General features: G+C 43.5%; 1 protein-coding gene across 1 annotated transcript; it reads right to left on the reverse strand.

Moving 5' to 3' along the window:
- Window positions 1-318: 318 nt before the first annotated feature.
- zfyve16 (zinc finger, FYVE domain containing 16) lies at window positions 319-16,873 on the reverse strand. Its single transcript, XM_083886662.1, has 17 exons — window positions 16,766-16,873; window positions 14,210-16,296; window positions 13,150-13,246; window positions 8,588-8,764; window positions 6,906-7,036; window positions 5,942-6,158; window positions 5,665-5,787; window positions 5,377-5,532; window positions 5,063-5,287; window positions 4,456-4,538; window positions 4,118-4,222; window positions 3,660-3,810; window positions 3,455-3,535; window positions 2,502-2,664; window positions 2,208-2,313; window positions 1,907-2,083; window positions 319-955 (listed from the first exon to the last, which is right to left on the reverse strand). Exons 1-17 carry the CDS (start codon window positions 16,833-16,835, stop codon window positions 797-799), a joined length of 4,308 nt encoding a protein of 1,435 aa, XP_083742788.1. The 5' UTR covers window positions 16,836-16,873; the 3' UTR covers window positions 319-796.
- Window positions 16,874-17,310: the final 437 nt, after the last annotated feature.

A 17,310-nucleotide genomic window follows, 5' to 3' on the forward strand; every position in this document is an offset into this window, starting at 1 on the left:
AACGTTCTGAACTCGGTGGATCGTATTTCAGGACCTGACAACATAAACAAAAGGTGGCTCATTGTGAAGGTGCTGATTATGCTATGATCAGATATCACGAAGGGGCACTGCTTCATGAATAGGAGGCATTGGTTGTGTTAAAGAAATTATCTGCAGTGAACTTGTGGGGGGGGCGTGAACACAGAGATTTAGAATAAGAACATAAAAAAAAAGCCTGTATTTTCCTCTGCAGTGTCACAAAAAAAGCATTGGGATGAAAACAGAGCTGCATTAAAGGACGCGAGATTAAATTTCTTTTCATCCCTGTTATGCAATTAGTTTCTTTTTTGTTTTGTAGAACAGAGCCTGATATAAAAGTGTCTGTACATCAGCACCGGATCATATGAAGTAGTGAATGCAGTTGTCACCGACGTCCCTCGCTTTGACGACATTTAAAGGACTAGTCAGTGAGAGACATTTCCATTGAGTGTCAGTGGGAAACATTCACCGAGGTGCTCCGAGCTGATGGAGGCCAGCATGGAGCCTGGAAGGCAGATCCGAGGAAACCGGTGTGAATGATTTGGTTGCATTTGGTTGTGTCCCCTTGTTTAGTGTTTGGCTTCTTGCGTTAAAGCAGCTTTGGTGAGCACGGAACGCACAAACAGTGCGAACGCAGTGCTAATCGCTACACGTCCTCAGCAATCGGCTGCCAGCCGCTGCTGCATTAGCATTGTCCAGCTACAGCACGCAGCTTATCCGTCTGTGCTCAGAATTATTCAACACTTGCGCCGGTGTGACGCCGTCTGCGTACGTGCGTTTAGATGGTGTGTGTGATGTAGAGGGTGAATTCCATGTCCATGGCGGTCTGTGGTACGCTAGCACTACCTCCGTGGATGACGGGGATGAGAGCGCTGTCCAGCTCGTTCATGTAGCGCTGAGGGAGGAGCCTGCCTCCAGAGCCGGCCTGGTACTCCACCTGAGAGCGAGCACATACAAGACACACATGATGACTGATGATCAGAATTTCAGAATTTCAGACCTGGTATTAACATCTGTTCATGATGATCCCATCACATCTAGACAACCTTTAGTGCCCGTTAAAACCTGCCATTAAACTATGTCCGATAGAGGTCTATTTTCCAATGCATTGACGATTATGTAACAGCCACAATTGGAAAAATAAACTAAGAATAATTTAGCATTTTAACAAAACTGAAGCGTGTGAGTTTCAGCAAAGACGGCTGAGCGAGAGCTAATGCTAAAGTGTCAAATCCGGGAAAGAAGCGAGGTGGACAAAAGCCACACATTATGAACGTTGTGTGAAAGCAAACAAAAACACTTCTGCAACACTTTTGAAAATGAATGTTTATTATTTATTATCTTATCTGTCTTTGCTACTGTCAATATTCTCTTAGCCCTCTGCCGGACTAATAAAGGACTAACTTACCAAACACGCTCGGAGGAGTTCGCTCATTTATGTGGGGTGCAAATGGCCAAAATGGACACTAAAATTCCAAATGGCTGACTTCCTGTTGAGTTGAGGCCATGGTTACGGTCGACGTTTTTGTTCGTCTTGGTCTATAACATCTTTCCATCCAGTTTCGGGAAATTCGGTGAAACTCAATTTTGCCTATGTTTTCACCTTAGGGGGCCCTATAGAGCCCTTGAGCAACGCACAGGTTCGGGACATACATAATAATAATGGATAAGAATAGGTTCCTCGCACAAATTCTTGCCGCCATTTGTGGCTAGGGCCTGAATAATAAAATAATAAAAACTACCACTGGTGTATTCCATTTATGCATGTTTAAGAATGTAGACACCTGTCACATTTAGGATGGATTGTTGGTCATTAACTGCCCTTGATCATATCCCTCAGGGTAAACGTAATATCGGATGTGACCTGAGTCAAAACTATATCTCTTACCATATCAGCCTGCGTGGAGACACGGAGAGAGATGGAGTTGATGCCACTGGAGGTGAGAACAGTGAGGTATGGAGTCAGAGCACTGCAGGCGGCCAGAGCCATCTCCTTCTGAAACACACTGCAGGACGACAGCACTGACATCAGGCTGCTGTCGGGGTTCTTCAGCTGGTAGAAAACCTAGGGAGACGTTCAGGCAAGAAGTCTTTTGAGGCGTGTTGTACATTTTCGGACACACTGTACCTTTAAATCTGTTAGAGTTAAGACACAATGCAAAGCCATCAGCTCAGAGAAGAGAATTCACCTCAGTGCACGTGATGGTTCGACCATCCGACTCAAACTCCGTGTCCTGCTGCATCCTCACACTGCGCACTCCATCCAGGGCTCTGCCATCCACACCACTGGTTTTTCTACAGGACAATATTGTTGCCACAATCATCAGATTTATTCAAATAAACTCCACAAATAACAAAAGAGGGAAAAACTGATCTGATTTTACTCCTAAAACTACTCCCTGGATGAGCAGCAGGATTCAGTGAGCGTTAGAACAGATTGCACAAGTGTGTGCGTAAATAGTTGTGTGCACGTGTGCCGTTACCCCGTGTTGACGGGTGAACTCCAGTCGACCCAGCGGACAGTGACGTTTTCCCGGAGCTGCCCTCCGTCATTCCTGCCGCAGGGTATGTGAAAGTCTGTTTGATCCCTCAGGGCAGAACGCAGAGACTCCATCGTCTCAGGAGGGATTTGAACCATCAACCCATCTGACAGAGAAACACAAATTCCACTCATTGCAGTCAAGCAACAGAATTGGGTGGATCCTTCACAAGCCCAAACTTACCCCGGACTCATTGTGTACCCGAGAAAAAAAAGAAGCTATTTGAATATTTCTAAACTCCAGCGCATGAGAGCTAGTGAAATTAATGCAGGGTTCACAACTAAGAAGACAAGAAACCTCCAAATGATGTCCACTAACAACATGCTTGCTGCTGCCACCTTGTGGTAATAGATGCTCCATAAATTTGTTATTGGAGCTATTTGAGTTGTTTTTATGAATGCAATCATTGATAACAATATTTGTTTTATATATTTTTAATATATTATGAATTGTAGTATTGTACCCGGGTTCACCTGAATACCTAACAGTACACAAAAAAGATCAAATATTTAAATACTGTTATGTTTATTAGTAATTTAGTAAAAGCAGTAATACAATGCTGCAAACTCAGTCAGCAGTGATCTTTAAAGTGGTAGACACAAGGGGGAGCTCTGCAGAGAAAAAGGTGAAAAACCGACCAGATTTGCTAAACTCCAATGGAAGTAGATACAATTGAGTATTTAATGATAGATCTATAAAGGGGACATATTATGCAAAATCAACTTTTTAATAATTAAAATCCTTATATTTGGGACTCCGGAGGCCATATCAGTCGGCAAAGTGTGAAAAAAGATGACTCAGTCATGTTTTTGTAGCCCCTGAATTGAGACACAGCAGCTGTGTTCTAAACTTGGTTCATGGTTTTGACGAGATGAACCGAAACTTAACAACGATACCTTCGACGATGCTGGACTTTGCGATGAAGCCTGAGGAGGCTTTCAGAGCTCCGTTGAACACCACGAAACTTGCCCCAGTCACTGCAACAGAACACACACCACCGGAGAGAGTTAACCGTCTGTAGTTATTGTCATTTCTTTTGTTTGTTTGCTTTAATTGGTCACAAACGGAGGAGTAAGCAGTGTTTATCAATGTGATTCCTACCTGTGCGGGTCTTTCCAGGCATGCTGTTAGCCTGGGTCTGGTAGTTACCGTCCTCGTTTTGAATGCTCACCAGGTGAGAGTCGGCCTCCGAGCTGAAACTTGCTCCAATACTGATGACATGCTCATTAGATGCATTTACCACCTTCTGCATCTGCGGAACACAGTTAAACAACATTATCAATAATAACCTCTACACCAGTCTCTCAATTGTAGATGTGTGTGCAGAAAAAAAAGCAGAGGGGAAGTTCTTTTGGTTTTTTAATTATTTTATTTTGGAGAGCATATTCCTATATGTATTATATTATACATAATAATATAATATATATTATATCTATATCGTGACATCATATTCTGTGAGGACTGGTTTTAAAGGCTGGTCTATCTTCTCTCACTCTTAGCAATTAAATATTTAGAGTTTCTGCAGAAATCTGAATTATTCATTTAAAGCCGTCTCTTACCTCATTGAAGCTACATTTGGGAATGTTGATGTAACTGTGGCCCATCTCCATGTGGATGGTCAGGCCTTCCACCACTGACAGACTGTATTGGTAGTTCCTCAGGTCCTGGGAACAAAACATTTCAGAGAGACCGAGTCAAGTAATGGCTGCCAGCAAATGTAAACAACATTCCCTTTTAACTATTTCAACTCGTCTGTCTCATTTAAGAAGTGACATGGTTTCTGGTGGGATTACTATACTCTATACAAACCCATCAGTCAAGATTGTTATTTCCAAAGCTGACAATTTTTTACAACAACAAATCCATCTAGTGCACGTGGTTGCATTGTACAACTTACAGCCAGTAAATTCATAATGGTGTGTCCCGTCTCTCGGTACGCAGACTCTCGAAAACGAACACTAGTCAGCGTAGTGGGATAGACTGAAAACATAGAACATTTTACATGTCAATATATAATAACATTAAGGCAACAAAATACTGGTTAGGAACATTGTGACAAAATTATCCAGCTTACCGACTCATTTTAAAACTGTATTTACAATATTCCAGCGAGTTCTTTTGAAGTGGGAACTTGGAATTTCCAACTCCAAAACACGGTCAAATCTCATGTACGCCAAGTTCGGATTCCAAGATGGCTGCCACCATACAGACGCCAATACTTTCACTGTTAATTGTGCTCCTGTGGTATATGTTTTCAATGAGCATTGTAATGGCAAATTCAATTTCTTTGTCTCAGAGCTAGCATCCGCAGGGAGTCGGCTCCCCGATAACTACAGTAGACAAATAGGTGTGAAAACACGGCCGGGAAAGGCAGACTCCTTTGTCTATTGGAGGAATGCAAAAGGGGAGTTGCTCAGGTATATAGCTCCAGCTATGATTATGAAAGCTAGGATTAAGAAACTTGAAAGGTCATATAGTCAGCCGACCAACAACATTTAACTCACCACTGTATTTGGCACCAAGCCGCAGGAGCAGCCTGAGCGGAAAGACCTTGGCCCAGGGCACCTCCAGTTTCTGGACGAGAAGGCCAAACAGGAAAGGCTGAGGAGGGAGACTGAGGCCATCTAGAGGCTGACAGGTGGAAGAGAAGAAGAGCATCCCAGCGTGATCCTTACTGCCCAGGAAACTGCTTGTGAATGTCACGTTGTCCAGCTCCTCCACAAACTTCCCTGTGACAGAGAACACCGACTCTGTATGCGTCTTCATTTTCAGGAAAACATGCTGATGTTAAAAAGCTAAAAATAAGTGGCTTTTCTACCTTTTTGGGCATCTTGGTAAATGGTGAGATAGAGTGTGAAGAGGTCTTTTGGAAGAGTTTTTTCCTCTGGCAAACACTCCAACAAAAACACCAGCTCCCTCTGTCCCAAAGCTTGCAGACCGTTCGAGCCGAAACACCAGCACTGATTACCACAGTCTAACAAACAAAACAAAAACATCACAATTGACATTGACATGCATGATTCTCAGTTATACACCATATGTACTGTATGTGCAATGCATCCAAAGAACAGCTATGATTTGTGGTTTTAAGACACGTTCTACTCACATGTAACCAGTTTAACGTTGATGAGCAGGTTGGCATTCAGGACAAATGTCAGAGGTCGGGGTCCTCCTTCCTCTAATAAGTGCAGAATCTGGCATGGGGCAGGGCTGTCCTCCACCAACACATCTACAAAGGAAAACAGAAATTATATGGGGTGAACTGAAGACGAAGGTCCATGCCAGACGGCCATCAAATCTGGAGGAGTTTGAGAGATTTGCCAAAGAACGGGCTGGGATTCCTCAGGGGACTTGTCCAGCATAAACACAAAATAAACACACACCTCCTCCATCATCCTCGCCGGTGGTGAAGAGCAGAGGAGGGAGTTCATCGTTGTTTTCTGGTAGCAGACTGGGGACCCTCTTCACTGAAGAGCCGATTCCAGAAAGTAGGCCGTAATCCCAGGGTCCGGTCACCGGAGGTCGAACCACCTCAACTGCTCCAGAGGCTTCGGGGGAGGAGGAGATACTGACTTCTCCCTCTGACCCTGCTGGGCTGGGCTGAACGGAGAGAGTACATCTGTGTTGTATCTGTATTTCAAACTATAATGGATGTTTATTCCTTACAACCATGAAATATGTGTAACTATCAGAACGCTCTGTTTAGTAGTATCTCTTTAGGTCCACCTTAAAAGAAAGTAAAATGAAACTTAAGGGACAGGAAATGACATCAGCCACAGAGGCTACTGGGAGCTAACAGCAGTTAGCATTTGGAAAAGTGATCATTTGCAGGCTCTAGCAGGCACATTGCCGTCATATATAACATGAATCCACTGGACAGATAAATCCTCTGAGGCTGGAAGTTTGTGTAGAACTCTGTGCTGCACTGAGGAGCCAAGAATATAACTTTTTGCGGACTTCTGGTTTTCTGATACCGTTGCCCTCGCCAGCACAGATGTTTTACAGACAAAGCGGAGCTCCACGAGACAACAATTCAAGGAATTTAGCGCATTGTGACGTCCAAGTGAGTGCGGCAGTCAACATCGCGTGTTTCAGCTCCTGTACTTAGACTGAGGAGGACCACAAAAACATGACTGAGTCACCTTTTTTCACACTTTGTCGACTGATAGGACCTCCAGAGTCCCAAATATAAGGACTTAAATGATTAAAAAGTAGATTTTGCATAATATGTCCCCTTTAAATGGTTGTGATCACTAGAAGCCACTATAACTTACACTCAAAATAAGGTCACTAGCTGGCTTTGCTGCTGAGGTCGTAAAGAGGGAGATTATAATATCCATGACCTACTGTATTCTGGTCTGGAGTGAACTCCTGTGAGCTCCTGCGGCTCGTCACCGACAGCTTAGTCGTGTCTGCCACCTCTCCGTTGGGCAAAATGCCATCAGCAAACCAGACACGCTTCTGCTCGCGAGGACAACCTGACCACACACACACACAGGGAGAGAAAAAAATGGTAATTTTAAACATCCTAGTCAGGAAGGAGACTTTCCCACCAGTGAAGTACACACTAGACATGTCTCATTTTCAGGGGCTGGATCCTGTGGAGTGCACAGCCTCGGGAGGAGATGACTCCGTCGGCTGCTCACTCAGGATGAGACGGAAGTGATGCGCTGTTGAAATGAGACATTCTAGACCACAGAAGTCACCGGTTTCCCTTCGTCTACACAAAGAAGCTTAACACTGCCCTCTACAGTTCAAAGTCCTGAATCACAGTTCTCTTGCCCCTCGAAGTCTGACTTTTGATTTAAGTGCCAATCAGCAAAAACATCCCCAAAATGGATGGATGGATGGATATTAGTTTGTAGAACTAATAGTAGAAGTATTTTCGTGTTTTTTGTGTTATACCAGTTTATTCGTTTTATGATTAGGTTAATATTATTTATTTAAATATCTCATGTAATACTGGAGTAAATGTGATGCATCTCATACTGGACAAGACAAACAATTTTAAAATAAAATCTGGTTAAGTATTTTAAGCCTTCTCTTTAATCCACAAAGGAATAATAATGAAATAATATGAAGAATCAGCTGAAACTACTTGGATAAAAAGTAGTGCTGGGTGCGCTAACACGATAGCGGCGGTTAACGTTGACACCGTTAACTTGGGTTAACGTTGACACCGTTAACTTGGGTTAACGTTGACACCGTTAACTTGGGTTAACGTTGACACCGTTAACTTGGGTTAACTTTGACACCGTTAACTTGGGTTAACGTTGACACCGTTAACTTGGGTTAACGTTGACACCGTTAACGTGGGTTAATGGTGTCAACGTTAACCGCCGCTATCGCGTTAGCGCACGTTTCCATGACAACTGACTGGAAAAAGATGCACATGACGTCATGTTTACGTGACTCCGGATTGTTAAAATTAGTCTGTAAAGTAACGCTAAACTTTAAAAACAGAGGCACACATACGCAGTACACAGGTACGCTGGCTATTTGTAGCGCTGCTCTTTTCGTTTAATAAACAGACCGCTCCAGGTTGACTGTCGGCACGCAAAAAGCACTAAAGGAGCTAATGCAGCTAACGGAGCTAACTGGTAAACAGTGCCTGGACTCCGGTGTCGCGGCATGACGTCGCACGCATCTTTTTCCGGTCAGTCGTCATGGAAACACGTTGTGCGTTAACCTAGTGCCCAGCACTAATAAAAAGCTTCAAAATTATATCTAATTAAAATCATGACTATCGCTACGCCGTACTTCTGTTAATAACATTTTAACAAAGACACTGGCGCGCTGATTTCTGGGATAGCCTTCGCTGTGAAGGAGACACAAGTATAACCTTCACAAACATCGGCCACATGAGAAGAAGGAGTCAACGATCCCCTTTGGCAATTGGGACACGCTCATGCCGCGGCACTGTGACGCATTTTTGGACGACAACCGAACAACGAATCCACACGTCGCAGGATCTAGACCCTGAAATGAGACACGGCTACTGTGTACAGTAGAGTATAGAGTGATCATACTGTCGTTGTTTGGGTGTTTGAGAACGGACACGGGCACCATGACGGTAGGTGGAGGCGAGTTTAGAGTGCCGGCAGCACGGGCCTGCTGTAGAGGAGGGATGGTGCTGCAGTATTCAGATGGCACATTGGGGTTTGGACTGGGACCTGTGGGACTCATCATCCGCTCCAGGGCCTGGACTACAAAGAGACACATGTGATTATTAAAACCTGTGGACATTTTTCGACACAGGCATCAAATCAGATAGAAATAAGGAAAACTCCTGCCCTATAATCATTCACACACACATATTCATACAGCACATCTATACCATTTACCACTGTCAGTGGTTTTTACTGTCGAGTCTAAGGACACTAGCACACAGAGGAACTCGGGGTTTGAACCACTGCCACAAAACGTACACTACTACAAAGGTTTCGGGTCACTTTTTTTTCAATGAATATAACATTAAATTAATCAGAAATACAATCTATACATTGTTAATGTGGTAAACAACTATTCTAGCTGCAAACGTCTGGTTTTTAATGGAAAATGTAAATCGGTGTATAGAGGCCCATTTCCAGTGTTCTAATGGTACATTGTGTTTGCTAATCGCTAATTGCTAATAAAAAACATTATTTCTAATCTTGTAAATGTCTTGTCTATATTTTCTATTAATTCTTTTGATGAATAAAAGTGTGAGTTTTAATGGAAAACACAAAAAAATTGTATAGGTGACCCCAAACTTTTAACGGTGGTGTAGCTCACTTGAAATAACATAATGAAACGTAATAGCTTAAGCGATCCTTTCATTTGTCAGTGCTGTCATCAGGTCAAACCTATTTGTTCAGCTAGTACTTCATCAATAATTGCTTTGAAGTCGTCCAGGTAATTTTTCAGGCATTTTTTGACTTGGCTTTAGTTTGTCAAGACACATCATCAACTTATCCAGCCCTAGTATGGGGCTGGTGGGGCCTATTGGTGTGCATCCTTGATTTTCACCTTTCTTGGAGTAATTTTAATTTTCGCTGATTTATCACACTTCACCAGGCGGTAGGCAGTGGCTCATCAGCAGCAGCTGTGCTGTCTGGAGCAGCGAGGTGGAAGTGAAGAGGCTGGGCTAACTTGGCAAACCCGTTTTCCAAATGTAAGCTAACGAGGGTACGATTAGCATTAGCGTAGGTGTGGATGACAGTCACAACAGCTAGCTATGCTAATGGAAAATTTAAAAAAATTGCGTTGTGCCTAATGAGGTTGCACAGTGTTTGTATTATGTTAGCCTTTACGTTCCTTATCATGCATTACCATAACTGAAATATCTTCTTCAGCTCCCAGTATAGGAATACATACTACCTACGGGCACTGCACTAGTGTTTGTTGAAAATTATTCAATAAAGTAGGGCTGCACCAATTACAAACAATAAATTGGCAAAAATTTATAAATTACATTTATACATATAAAAATGTTCTGCTAATGTCTTTGGTTTGTAGACTAAACAAGACAGTTCAGAACATCGTCATTCTGAGGACATTTTATGAAGGAAACAACTAATCAGTTCATAAGGAACGATAGATAGCCGGTCCTCGTGCATAGGATGTTGCAAAAAGTTACAGCCAACAAGGAAAATTGGCATTCAGGAAAGCCGCTTCCATGTGAAATGCTTTCTTAACGCCTTCTGTTTGCACTCAAAGAAAATGCTGACGTGGCTCCCGTCCACATTATATTGATTAAGCATCATAGATCTTTATTGATCTGGTTTGTGTACCGACAGCAGCTACAATGTGATTTACAGGGGCAAACTGGAACACAGCCAAACACCTCAAAGACATATGACCGATATCCTCAGCCTTGTTTGTGGAAAATAAATTCCTTGTAGCATCATTATGAGAAAAGCTATTTCAGCTCGCTCTAAAAAAAGAAAGGCATGACGAAGCACAAAAAGTCATCCAGGTCTTCCGGCAAAGTACAAAAATGCAAAAAAAATTACAAGTGACGCAATTTCACATATAGCACTACCAAAAACAAACGTCCCTTTTAAAATCAAGACAAAATGACCATTTGCAATGAAAATATACACATGTAAACAAACCAGCAGCAGCAGCAGGACGCACAGTGGCAACACTTCAGTCAAGCGTCTCTTACCTCATCTTCACCATCCCTCTACTTAAAAGTCAAACTGTCCAAAGCTATGCCTCCATCTGTTATTTAGACACTCGCATCCCAGTCGCTGCTGAAGCTGCTCCGCCAGTCTATGCGTGTTGTTAATCGCGAGAGGAGATTGGGGAGAATGTGGCGATTCTCACGTGCAGCTCAGCACACGATGTGAGAGATGGCGAGAGAGAGAGAGGGAGGGAGGGAGGGAGAGAGAGGGATGACATCACAGTGCTCGAGCACCTGCCAGCTCTCTTCCTAATTTAGACTGCGTGTGAGCATCACATACCTACTGCACTACTGCATTAGGTGGGTCCTCAATCACACACACTATCAAGGACAAATGCCAGTGTCCTGCTATAACTCTCCTCCCTCTCCCCTCATCCCAAACCCCACCCCCTCCCCCTTCCCCCTCCCATCTCTGGTCTCCCTCTCCATGTCCATGCTGCAGTCTAGGAAAAGGTGCCTCTCTGAACATGTTGTTTATCATTGAGACGGGCATTCAAAGTACATAAATAGAACCAACTGAACTTTATTTCTGCTCCGACTAAATTGAGAGTAAAAAGCCATGATAATTTATGAATATTATGAATTTTACTAGTGCTGGGCGTGTTAACGCATGATGCGTTTCCATGACGACTGACCGGAAAAAGGCGCATGTGACTTCATGTTTATGTGACTCCGGATTGTTAAAATGAGTCTCTAAAGTAATGCTAAACTTTAAAAACAGAGGCACATATACACAGTACACAGGTACGCTGGTTATTTGTAGCGCTGCTCTTTTTGTTTAATAATCAGACCGCTCCAGTTCGGCTGTAAGCACGCTAAATGCTAATGCAGCTAACGGAGCTAACTGGTAAACGGTGCCTGGACTCCGGTGTCGCTGCGCGTAAACATGACGTCACGTGCGTCTTTTTCCCATCAGTCGTCATAATATTACATTATAAGTTTGGAGGAACAAGAGAAGGAAGTGAGTTTTTTTCGACTGTCCAGTTAACCTAATCTGCATGTTTTTGGACTGTGGGAGGAAACCGGAAAAACCACAAACATACACACACAGTGAGAACAAGCAAATTTCACTCAGAAAGGCCCTCAGTCAAACCAGGATCTGAACCAGTGACCTTCTTGCTGTGAGGCATCAATGCTAACCAAATAGAAAAAACATGCACATGTTCATCACTTTAGGTGCCTCACGATTCGATTAGGATTACGATTCAGGGGCCACAATTGGATTATAAAACTAGAAAAGCACTCGGAGAGCGCAGACCTCCACCAAGGCAGCTCAGCCCCCCACAAAAAGTTGATAAAAATAGTGATAGGGTCTATGGATCACACCCAAATTTGAATCACTTGTTCCTGGTCCCATTGTGGACATTTCCTGGAAATTTCATCCAAATCCGTCTGATACTTTTTGAGTTATGTTGCCAACAGTCAGACAAACACGCTGTGATCACTCACCACTTAGCCCAACAACAGTGCATTTGTAATGAGAAACAATAGTTTCATTTACTTCCATTATCTTTTATAAAACTAAATGAAATGTGTAAACTGGAAGGTTACGACTGCATTGTAAAGAAGTAACATCTCGAATCACAAATTCACATATTTAAGACAAAAACAGAATCCTGCTTTAATGTGCAATACGTTGATCATTAGCACCCGTGTGGCTCTCATTCATTGCTCTTGTTTGAGAGCACGTGACATTTTAGCCTCCAGTCATCGGTGATGTGCGCAGTTATGGTAATGTACGATACGAGGCAACAGACGTCCAAGCATCACATGTCATTTCTATCCTACCCTCTTTTCCCCACCCCTACGTGACACCAACAAGAGAGGCAAATACATATATGTTACAGACCTGCGATAAAGAACTTTGAACTGTGTTGAAGAAGGAAAGTAATGGACATCAAGAATTGTGATTTAGAATTCAAACTGTGGGTGGCAGCATTACACCTTTCTATTATTATCGATATTGATAATAATAATAATAACAAGTTCACTCATTTCTGTAGGAAATGGAAAAATGGCTGACTTCCTGTTGAGTTGAGGCCATGGTTACGGTCGTCTTTTTTGATCGTCTCGGTCTTTAACATCTTCCCACCAAGTTTTGGGAAGTTCAGCGAGTCAATTCTCAGCCCTTAAGCAAGGCACGGGTCTGGTAACTATGCCAATATCGCAATTGGCCAGACCTGACCTCCACGCCAAGTTTAAGGAGTAAAGCAACGGATATTATTATTATAATAATAATAATAATAATATTCTGAAGGATAACAATAGGTTCCTCGCACAAATTATATTATTGTGGGATTATGATACAGTTCTTATGATGAGGACACGTTTAATTTTGACACGTGGGTCTGATTTGATATTTCCTCATGTGGCTGCAGAGTTATGCCGTGGAGCTAGAGGCCCCCAGTCGATTAGACAACTTACCTCGATGTATGGCGTCAAAGCAGAGGACACACACGCGAGCCTCCTTCTCCAGGTACTTCAGCTTACACTTCTTGCTGCAGCACATGGCACAGTAAACCTGCCACATTGGAGAGAGCACGATACTGATGTAAGAGACGTGTTATGAGAGGAATCCACCACAAACAGCAGAGCGGATCTTCATAAATAACACATGTGAAGCAATATACAGGTTACAGGACTCACCAAGGGACTTAGATACTAAAACAGTCTAATGCTGCTGCAGTTACAGGCCTTTAAAGGATTACGCTCCAGCTTTAGGACACACAAATCAGTGCAGACTACAGAGGATCTAGAAAAAGAAGTGCTGACTCATGCTCTTTGTTTTGTTTGTTTTTTTACATGAATTCACCAGGCTATATTTAATCCTAGGGATTTATTATGGATAATTATAGACCTACTGCCCTTACTAGCTACCAAGGTTGGACATAGTTCTTGTCACAACAGATAATCTGTTTGACTTTGAAAAGAAAACATGGCACTGATATTAGCAGAGGTATTTTATTTTTGTTTTTTCTCATGTCAATGTGTTAATTAATTCAGTGAGGCACCAGCAAATTGAGTAATCTGAGCATCCCCCAGGTTTTGGTGCAATTCAAAAATATTTATTCAGCTTTTAATGCATTTTTCAGACATTTTTAGAGGCTGCATGTGAAGGTCCTTCGTAGTTAGTATGGAGGATAAAACATAGTAGCAGGTTGTAGCTTTTTCCTCAAAGTCCTACAACTTACACCTAGCATAAGGGATTTTACAAAGTAATTAAACTAACTGCATTTAAATTATACAAGAAACTTATTGTGAAAGTGAGATATTATTCTGATTTAATTGAAATAATTGCTAAAAAAAACTGTTAACAGAAGCTTTATTTTGAAATCGGTATTATCTGAAATGACATGAAGTGGGAAGAGTTCTGCTCTGGAAAACATAAACAAGGCCTTTTTTGTAAAGCTGCAGCATATCAACCAGTAAAAAGTTCAAGTTAAATGTCTTCCTTTTTTTTTAATGCATCCACAACCAAACATACCTTGCCACAAGCTCGACAGTGATGCCGCCTCTTGGTGAAAGTGAACCTCTGGTAGCAGTTCATGCAGTTGGGGGCTTCAGAATCGGGCACCCATGCAGGCTGCCTGTTGCCCAGCTCCTCCACTTCCTCTCTCCTCCAGTTCACTGACCTAGCACCTTCTGTGGGCGACTCCCCAGGGTACGGTGGGGGCTCTGAAAGTTCGTCGTATTCCACGCTGTAATCCTGAGGCTCCTGATTGGCGTAAATAAGGCTTGAACCCGTAATGCTGGAATGCTCTTCTGTAAGACTTGGGCTTATAGGCGAACTCTCTTCATACTCTGCTTCATTTGGGCACTTTGAAAGATTTGGAAGCTCGTCTCCCCCTTCGTCTTCTTCTCTTGCTGGTGGAGATCTTGCAGTTTGGCAGTGTAGCTGTTTAGGTCTTGCACCTCCATAGGAGTGCTGCTGATCAGGGCTACTACTGTGCTGGGATAGGAGATTGTTGCTGGTATCTGGCTCTTCCTGGCAAGGTCCACAAGAGTCATTGGGCTGTGGACCACTGGGGTTAAAACTTCCTTCCACAGACACAAACATTGTTCTGTCACTTTCTGGACAAGCAAAACCCTCCTCCTGAAGTCGAGCTTGACCGCAGCTCCTTAGACCCTCACCTTGGGGCTTGTCTAAGTTTCCATTTGTTTCCAACAAACCTTCAGGTTGAGAACAATCCCCAGAATTGCCGCAATAGGAGATGCTTCTGGCCTGCTCTGCTTCTGTGTGCGTCTGAAGGAATGCATCCAACTCCTCGTCAGTCACCAACAGCTCAGCTTGGTCACTCTCGGGCAGATATTCAAAGCCAAACTCTGGAGGATCCACTGGACTGGGCTCTGAGCGATCAGAGGAGGTCTGATTTGTAGAAGAGGCAGTGGCAGTAGGTTGAACAGAGACATGATGCCCCTCTGGGGACAGTCTGCCGTCTGTGAGCTGTTGAGACACCGTCACAGGCAGCACAGATGGGTAAGCTAGTTCGTCTGAACGTGACCTCTCGTCGCTGGCCTCCAGTGCTGACTGGGAGTCTGCCTCTGTGCTCTCAGACACGTCTGCCTCAGCATACTGCTCTGTAGCTTGTCCCGACTCCTCTTCACTGGTCTTTGGTTGCACCAAAGCTCCACACATGGACACTGCTAGAGGTAAGCATGATAAGCCCACTGGTTCACTCTCTGAGGCCCCAGACTTAGGACCTTCAGGTGACTCTGCCTCACCTTCATCTGACCCTTCTTGTAATTGTGTGTTCTCTTTATTCACACAGGTTGTTGTTTCTGTGGTCTTCTCAGCCATAATACTGTCCTTTAGTTCATAGCTGTGTGCAGTGTTAGCCACCATATGGTTTGAAGAAGCCCTCTCCTCGTAGTCCCTGTCCTCTGTGCTGGCTGACTCAGTGGTCCTGGGCGATGGAGGATCATCTGAGGACTCGTAGCCCCTTTCCACAGCTGCAGGGAGAATAACATCCAGTAGACTGAGTGAGGAAGAGTATGTACCACTCTGATCATGGAAATCAAGACTGAACAGTTCGTCTTTTCCTGCAGAGGATTGCACATTGTTTGCGTCTGCACAGCCAGAACTCCGGCTTAGCCCCCCTTGCTCCTCCATGACGACGGGGCTGTCAAAATCAACGAGCAGGGTCTCCTCCTCCTGCTCCTCCTTCACCTCCTCTTCCTCCATCTGCTTTTCCACCAGGTCCAGTTCACTGAAAGCATCATGGCTGCCAGCCCTGTTAAGGATGGCAGAGCTTGTGTCGTTCACAAGGTCGCACACGGGCTTCAGAGCTCGATCGGGGCAGGGAGGGGCAGAGCTGTTAGCCGGCCGGTGATCCACGGAAGATAGAAGGTCCACTCCGGTGAGAGGCTCAGGTTTGACCTCTGCATCGTTTGTGCTGCAATTGTGGCTGCTGGGGAGGTCAGGACAGCTGGTGGCGGAACCATAGTGAAGAGAATTGAGGTCGGGGAGGCTTGGCGGGACAGTGGACGTCTCCAAGGATAAAGACTGGGAGCCCAGTGATGAGAAAGTGTATGCAGAGGGCTTCAGAAAAACCGATTTGCTATCGAGTTCTTCTGTAATTAAAAAGAGAGGGGGAAAAAAACTCAGGAAACTTCCTACAAATATCATACAGCTTTTACCATTATTTAAGAAGATTGTCTGCCTAATGTGTGGCCATGAGTTACAAATCTCATTCCCACAAATTATCAAAGTGTAAATAAACCCCATCTTCTGCAGCTTACTCCACCCATTTCCTTATTTTTTTTTAATGCCAGAGGATGTGGCCCCTATGGGTGAATTTCAATTAACCCAATCAATGTGGAGCGGGGATTGGGCTTCTTGCTCAGAGGGGGGCCACCCAACCCTTGACCTGTAGGAAATTGGTACCGGCAACCTTCCAATTTATAAGCCAAGTTACCTTCCAATGAAGTCATACTGCTGGTTTCTGGTTGAAATGCAGACCAAACAAACCACTGACAAAACAATTATCAGATTCAATATTAAGAAGAACAAATGATGAGTTGTTGCAGCCCTAGAATTTACCTGTGTTGAGTTCAAAGTCATCAAGCAGTTTGTCTAGATCACATACAGCTGCCTTGAAGAAGCTGTCCATGCTGGGCTAAAACAAAGGGGCTCCTTACTGCCCTTCAACTCCTAAAAGGGGAATGAAAAGACATTGTAAAAAATAAAAGAAAAGGTTTTATTTCAAACAGTGTAACCTCTCTTGGCTAAGACATTTGCATAGGAGGCAAGAATCTAGGTCACATCTTGACACATTAACCCATCTTGGCTTTGATGTTTACTCGAAATGAAACAGCAAAACAGTTTGAAGGTTTAAAGCAAATAATAACGGTCTAATCAAATCAGACACGATGTGAATACATTCTGGACTCTTTGCTCTGTGAGGACAGTAAACTGAATCTTAGGTTTGTGGATAAAACAAGACAATTTGAGAGGGTCAACATTTGTAAGGTTAGGGTTTGGGAAACACAATATTTATACCAAACACTTTCACTGCAAACACAGTGTGCTGCATCATATGATTTTCTTCTATCGTCGGTCAGAAAACATGTATCAGTAATCAACAC

Source organism: Microchirus variegatus (genome assembly GCF_963457635.1).
Source record: "Microchirus variegatus genome assembly, chromosome: 1".
NCBI lineage: Eukaryota > Metazoa > Chordata > Actinopteri > Pleuronectiformes > Soleidae > Microchirus > Microchirus variegatus.